This window comes from Coffea eugenioides, chromosome 8 (genome assembly GCF_003713205.1).
Source record: "Coffea eugenioides isolate CCC68of chromosome 8, Ceug_1.0, whole genome shotgun sequence".
NCBI classification, from domain to species: Eukaryota; Viridiplantae; Streptophyta; class Magnoliopsida; order Gentianales; family Rubiaceae; genus Coffea; species Coffea eugenioides.
This window is the reverse complement of record NC_040042.1, coordinates 6,735,601-6,743,265: the sequence shown is the minus strand read 5'-3', so window position 1 is coordinate 6,743,265 and position 7,665 is coordinate 6,735,601. Positions and strand designations below refer to the sequence as shown.

General features: G+C 36.2%; 2 protein-coding genes across 2 annotated transcripts; both read right to left on the bottom strand.

Moving 5' to 3' along the window:
- Positions 1-1,827: 1,827 nt before the first annotated feature.
- LOC113780089 (UDP-glycosyltransferase 13-like) lies at positions 1,828-2,405 on the bottom strand (the record flags this gene model as incomplete). The annotated part of the gene is made up of 1 exon (XM_027325908.1): positions 1,828-2,405. A coding segment is annotated over one exon (555 nt), but the record flags the coding sequence as incomplete, so codon positions are not given.
- A 1,825-nt stretch (positions 2,406-4,230) lies between these two features.
- LOC113781472 (cell division cycle 20.2, cofactor of APC complex-like) lies at positions 4,231-6,969 on the bottom strand. The gene is made up of 5 exons (XM_027327414.1): positions 6,813-6,969; positions 6,376-6,654; positions 5,996-6,265; positions 4,696-5,289; positions 4,231-4,538 (listed from the first exon to the last, which is right to left on the bottom strand). Exons 1-5 carry the CDS (start codon positions 6,900-6,902, stop codon positions 4,398-4,400), a joined length of 1,374 nt encoding a protein of 457 aa, XP_027183215.1. The 5' UTR covers positions 6,903-6,969; the 3' UTR covers positions 4,231-4,397.
- Between the last annotated feature and the right edge of the window lie 696 nt (positions 6,970-7,665).

Here is a 7,665-nt window from a genome sequence, read left to right as displayed (position 1 = left end):
TATGCTTCCTGGAAAATACAAGGCATTTTTTAAAAACAAGTATTTTAAATACGATGTTACAATAATACATCAATAAAAATAATTTTAAAAATATTTTATTTATATAATATCAAATATTTTAAAAAATATTTATAATAAAAATTTTTCATATACACTACTATAATAAAAATTTTTAAAAATATTCCCAAAAACAGAGATTTGTTTGGATAGAGTATTATTTAAAATATTATTTGAAATAATTACTGTAACATTTTTTATGATGTGATATATGTGAGATAAAAAAATAATTAAAAATATAAAAAGTTGAGTTAGAAAATATGTTTATAATGCAAGCGAAATATTATTTGAAATAATATGGTATCCAAACAAATGTTTTTTTTTTGTTTTTTAGTTTGCTCCTTATATTGTTCAATTAGATCAATTTTCCCACCAGCTTTTTTATTTTTTATTTTTTATTTTTAACAAATATATCGACGGTAAACTAACTGAATCGAGTTGAATTTGGCTTAATTGAGTTGAGCTGAACAAATTTACTTGAGCCAGAATTAGGGGTGGTTATCAATCGGTAATCGAGAATTCAATTTAAAAAATTCAATTTTTTTTATTTTTTTTCCTCCAAAGCCAACATGCGATCATTGTCCAAACTTCTATTTGAAAGTTTGAATTTCGGTAATTAAATTTTGGCCGGAAAACAATTAATTCGATAAAATATCTGAATTTTTCAATCAAACACATCCTGTACGTAAGAATTCTTGGAAATATTATGTAACTATATTAGTCATCCTTGTACATCCTAATTCATCAGTCATCACGGTCAATAAGTACAAAAAATGATCAAACTGATGCTAAAAACAGACCAACCAATACAATGACTAAAACTTCTGCATTATTGCCTTGAATCTTATTTATTAGACAACTCAACAAATATTAAGTACTAAGTCTGTAATTATAAATAAAAGGGCAAATTATCCAATTGGCCCTTAAACTCTTTGTCTAAGTAAAAATAAGCCCCTCATCTATTTTTTGCTGACTTTAAACCCTCGAACTTGTAAAATTGGACACCCGTGACCCTTTTTGCCAGTTTCTCCGGTTTTGCAACCGGAAAGTGAATTCACACGAATGCCAGTATGCTTTTAAGAAGGGCATTTTTGTCAAGCAAAAAAGGAACAACTCCTCTCTCCTCTCTCCTCATTGACTTCTCCACCGATGCCGTCTCCCTCTCCTCTCCTCTCTCCCGCAACCTCTCCCTCTCCCTCCCATTCGTCTCCTCCCCCATGGACACCATCAATGCCGACGTTTCCCAGAAGCCCTCCAATCCTTCCAAAATACCTATTCGACCTCAAAAAATCCGAAAGCTGTCATCTAACCCTACTTCAACCATTGCCACCACCCCCGTTGTTCTCACCGCCGTTAACTCCTCCTTCATGCCCACCTTGCAGACTTCCGAGGCCAAAGCCCAACAAATTACTGATTCTTCCTCCTCCCCTTCTGCCATACCTATTCCGACCACTGCTTCCTCCTCCTCTACCACCACCACTACCATCACCTCCACCTTCGCATTGACTAGCACTGCTGTTACTTCCACCACAGTTTCCACACCCACGGCATCTATGCCTAAGAATCGGAGGCGTAGTGCTGTCCAATCAGCTAGGGTTCTGCCCTAGATCATCAAACCCCTGTCGGCCGAGGGTGAAATCAATGCCGCTCTCCACCACCTCCGCGTTGTTGACCCTTTACTTGCTACCCTGATCGATACCCACCAGCCTCCGGCATTTGAGTCTTACCACTCCCCATTCCTTGCCCTCACCAAGAGCATTCTCTATCAGCAACTCGCCTACAAAGCAGACACCTCAATCTACAATCGCTTTGTAGCGCTCTGCGGTGGCGAGACTGCCAAAAATGCCGATGGCTTGCTTTGCTTCCTCCTTCTTTGCCTGGGCTGTTTCCCTGATCACCTTTCCTTCCTCCGAATCCATCAACCCCCTAACTCGCTTCTCGATTTTAGCCGCTTTCACGAACCCACCTTCCGTACTTTCATCCATTGGTAAGGCCAACTTCATCTCCTCAACTAAGAACAGCCTATTCAGCCTCTGCTCAGCATAAAGCGGCCACCCCACCATAGGCACACCCGCACAGACTGCTTCCAACACTGAGTTCCACCCACAGTGGGTCACAAACCCACCCACCGACCCATGATTCAACACATCCACCTGCGGTGCCCAAGAACTCACCACGAAACCCCTACCCTTTGTCCGGTCCAAAAACCCGTGAGGAAGCAACAAATCCAGATCTGGGGCGGGTGGAGTTTGAAAGCGGCTGGTTTTGTCCTCAGAAGGCGGACTGCGCACCACCCACAGGAACTTTTGCTCGCTCCTCTCCAACCCGATGGCTATCTCTTTCAGTTTTTACGCGAGTTTTGAATCTTTTGACAAAAATGCCCTTCTTAAAAGCGTACTGGCATTCGTGTGAATTCACTTTCCGGTTGCAAAACCGGAGAAACTGGCAAAAAGGGTCACGGGTGTCCAATTTTACAAGTTCGAGGGCTTAAAGTCAACAAAAAATAGATGAGGGGCTTTATTTTACTTAAACAAAAAGTTTAAGGGCCAATTGGATAATTTGCCCTAAATAAAATATTATTATTAGTAGTTTGGGAATTCGACCGGTAATCGAGAGGAATTCAATTTTAGAGTCCATTCCCAAACTGTTTTACTGAATATAAAGTTTGGATATCAATTGGTTTTCCTGAAATCCAAATTATTGAATTCTGAAATCTAATTTAGATTGGTTCGGCTGTTTTTTTTTTTTCCAAAGTATAAACACTCTTACTTAGAGGCCCTGTTTGATAATCCAATTTAGCACTTAAATTTAATGGATTCAAATCTTAACATGTTCAGATGCGTTTGATAACAAAAAATTGAACATCTAAATTAATTAAATGACACTGAATCTCCTAGACAAAACTTGCTCCCAAAAAAAATTGATAAGTTATTTACTTATCACTGAATGTGATATACTCAAATGTATTAGATTTAATATTTAACAATTCAATAACTTAATGGATTCATACTTCATATTTCAAATTTAAGATTTCAGTTTTCAGACTTCATTTTTATCAAACGCATTCTTAAATTTAATGGAATATCTGAATTAATTAAATAGCACTAAATCTCCTAGGCAAAACTTGTTTTGAAAAATAAGTGATAAACTATTCACGTATCACTAAATGTGATATACTCAAATGCATTAGATTTGCAACTTAACAATTCAATAATTTAATGAATTCAAGACTTCAGATTTCAGATTTCAGATTTTAGTTTCATCAAACGCACCCTCAATCTATCTACAAGCTGAAGTTTGACTTTAGCCAATCTCGAATTTTAAGCCTAATCGAGCTCAAATAAAAATTTTTAATGATAAAATAGACTTTTACTTTAATGAATAATATAAAAAATAAATTACATAAATATATATTACTAGGCTTAGCTAATCTATAAGTCGAGTATCTTTTAATTCACATGACTATAAAAGTTAACCAGAGATATTTATGTCTGACTAGGTGTTGACCGAGTCTAAACCAAACATTCAATGAGCAATTTCTTTACACCCCTCAATCTCATAAAATTACCTCAATAATGCCAAGTTGAATCCGGTTGGAAATGTGAGATGCATAATGTTCTAATAAATGAATAACAAATGTGCCTAAAATGAATCAAAAAAGGGTGGATTAGATTTACCCTAAATTGCATTTTTTTTTTCTTTATTAGAGGTGGTCAACATATGCTATTTGGACGAATCATTGTTTTCATTAACAGTATATGAGTGCATTCAATACAATAACTTTCATCCCAAATCTTGTTATTAAATTTAATTTGGAATGTTTGGGTCTTTGATCTAATTTAACAATGAGGGGGAGATTTGAGATATGTATATGTTTAGTTTCTTTAAAAGAAAACTTTTCACCTAAAAAATAAAAGAGAGGCAAACAAAAATTTGCTTCTTTAATCAGATATACTACAGTTAAAAAGAGTGTTGATAAAATATGAATCTTGCAAAAGATACAGGGGTGAGAAAAATAAATATGGTAACAAAATCATTTGAACTGATAATGGCTAATAGTAGTAGAATATACATACATATGTATCTGTGTGTGTGTGTGTGTGTTAGCCAAATGGTTTCTCCAAAGTAAACCATCCACAGCAAGTTTGAGTAAGAAAGAACCCATAACTTGAATAGAATTGGAGACAATTCTCCTTGTTGCTTCAATGGAACTTTCCCTACCCATTCAAAATCCAATATTACAACGTTTAGCAGGTCTTTTATCTTATGCAGGCAAGGTGACAGGAAATTGCCTATACAAAATTGTTCTATACAAATTCCACCGTATATAGCAACTAGAACTATCTGATGCGCGGAATGTCAGGAAATGGCTCTGTCGTTGCCTCACGTTTAGGCTTAGCCACTTCAGGAGATCCAAATACATTCCAGAATCGTAGTGTTTCGTCTGCAGCTGCACTTGCAACAGTGTATCCGTCTGGACTCTGAATCATGTGAAACAAACAATGATCAGTAAGATGCATAGACGAAAAAAGGACAATGAAATTTAATTTTGTGTGGAAAACATTATAAAGTACAGATGATAATCAATCGCTTGTATAAGAAACAAACTTTAGATTGATTCTGCAAAACCATGAATACCTGAGCCATAGAGAGCACTCTAGATGTATGACCCTGAAGCTCAGCAATCCTAGTCATGGAAGGATACTTCCACAGAGTGAGTTGGTTATCATTCATCCCATGAGAGCTCAAAATCTCGCGTTCATGTCTGTTCCAAAGCAAACAAGTGACCTGTGAACCTGCATTCACTGAGTTCAAGCATGCTCCAGTGTTGAAATTCCAGAACTTTATGGAGTGATCGCCCATGCCGCCACCAGATGCTAGCAGGTTACTTTGAAACGGACACCAGGCAAGGGCCTTTACTGCAGCTGTATGGTCTTCAAAGCGGTGGATCCATGGATTTCGAGAACCAGAAGATGAAGAAGGAGAAGCCATTGATATGCTCCATATATGGAGCAAATTATCATTCCCCCCACTTGCTAATTGCTGTCCTGAAGAAGACCATTTCAACCCACAAACCTCTTGAGTATGCCCCCTGTAAGTCCCAATAATATGGGATCTAATTCTGACATCATTGTTTATGATCATACTGTCCATGCCTCCTGTTGTCAAAACATAATTATTCCAATCGAGTGAACAAACCCTTGCTCTGTGTCCTTCTCGCAATATCCTCACCTGTACCCAAGAGGAAACACAGAAGAATACACATGAGGAACCAAATATGAAGAAAGATTGAGCCTAACAATTCAACAAAGGATGCTTAATGCAAAAAAATTTGACACAAGGACCGAAAAAGAACTTCGCATTCTGATGATTTTGCTTTCCATATTTAGAAGCATGACTACCTAGTTCAGCGGTAAAATTAACTAGCACTGCCACAAAATGCTTCCATAGAATCGTATAGATGATGTTACTTCTTTGTTTTCCTTTTTTCTCTATCATAGGGAATGCAAAGTAAATCTAGGACAAAGAAACTAAAGCAAAATCCGTCCACACAAAGCACACACAAAAACTCGAATCTATAAAGCTGCATGCACATCATATATGACCCTCATATAGTACTATGTGAAGTTTACACACTAATGGTTGAATCAAGAAAAAGGAAAAAAGTATGGAAATTGTACAAAACCATAGTATTGGGCTTCTGACTCGTACAGCTTTTATGTGACAGGAATACAACTGCTTAGTCCAGGTCAAACCATCAATCAAAAGATTAAACCTTGAAACAAAGGGTTAAAATTTTATATTCAGTCTAAAATCTAATCACGTACATACTTGTGCAAAAAGAAAAAACAACTTAAGTTTAACATTTTGCCAAGCAGTTCACCCAAAAACAGAAACTTTAAGATTGCAGTAAAATTGCCGCAAAAAAGACACTTACCAAGCGGGAAGACTCAGAGTCCCATATTTGAATCTGTGAATTGTTCAAGCCAACAGCAAGATGCTTCCCATCTGGTGCCCAGCTAACACTGGTCACTGGTCCCAAGTCTTCCTCATTCTCCACAAGATGAATAGCAGATCCAGTATCTACATCCCATAAATAGATAGAATTCCCAAGACCGACAGCAATCACGTTGCTGGTGCTCCAATCCAACAAATTCAGATAATAATCATCAGTAATATCAGGAGCATCCAAGGTCCTTTCTGCTACCTGCATCATAATCAAACACAAAAAACAAAAACAGCCCATTACAAATTAGACAAAGTTTTCAATAACCAACATACCAAATCCACCATTAAAAAAAAAAAAAAAAAACTCACCTGAGGGATCCTCCTCCTCTTGACTGGTTTTTTGGATAAAAAAGCTGGTTCTTCAAAGCTTTTCTCCACAGAAGATGGGGGCTTATTGCTGAAAGCAAGAATCCTTGTCCTGTTCATGTTAAAGATATCTGCAAGGTGCTTCCGATAAGCTTCTTTTGATGGAGAACAACATGGCGAATTTGTACTACTATCAGTTTCCCTCGTAACCTTTCCTCCATTCAGCATATAATGCGCAAAATCAAAGTCCATAGCAGAGCGATTAGGAATGAATCTATCCAACTGCAATTTCAAGAAAACAAAAAAATCAAAGCCCTCCTGAATCCTACTGATTAAAACCATAAACAGAAAAAAACCCAAAAGTCCAAATCTCCAAGAATTACTTGTAATTCAGTAATAAGGCACTCAAGGGTCAAAGAATTAAGAGTCAATTGGCTTACGTTTTCATCACAACGGCTTCTTTTGCGCTGAAATGCTTCATTCTTTGTAGTACGAAATCTTAAATGATCGTCCTTTTTCTCTGCATCCATATTTGAAATTCTCACATCGAGGGACAACAGATGCTAACGATCAAAATTAACGTATGAAAATTTTCCAATTCTTGATTCACTCGAATGAGAATGAGAAAGACTGAAAGAGAGAAAAGGAAAGAGCGTTGTTAGTAGAGTAGGTTATGGAAAGTGAGTGTAACGGCTACATTTATAGCTTTGGTTTCGGTTTGCGGTGGAACGAGAAAGTCATGTGAAATTACCATATTGACCCTTTGGGGATGAACAGCCAAGGGATTTTTTGTTTTTTCAAAAAAAGTTTTTTTTTCACACACTATACAATATAAATACCAAAGTTTACACGTATTAACAATTTTTTGTTAGCATTCTCGATTTAATTAAAGAATGCCATAGTGAAGGATGTTTTTGAAATACAAGTTGAATCTTTTTCAATTTCCCATACAATTCTACTTGAGCTCATTTAACAATGAATAAGATTAAAATGCATGTTATCACGGATTTTGGGACGTGGAAAAGGGTTTCTGCTTCTCATTTTCCATTTTTATTACATATTTGTTGACAAATAATTATTAACAACTTCAATTCTTTTGCTTTTAAAGAGAGAATGGAATGTTATAGACTCTTCTAAGAGTACCAATATTAATAATATCTACCTATTGGGTAGAAATATATATTTTTTAAAAATCTCAAACATGTTTTTTCCTATTGCCTTTTTATCTTAGAACGCATACATTAATCAAGTTTCTACATTAAATTTTTAAAAAAGAATCTAAAAATACTCTTG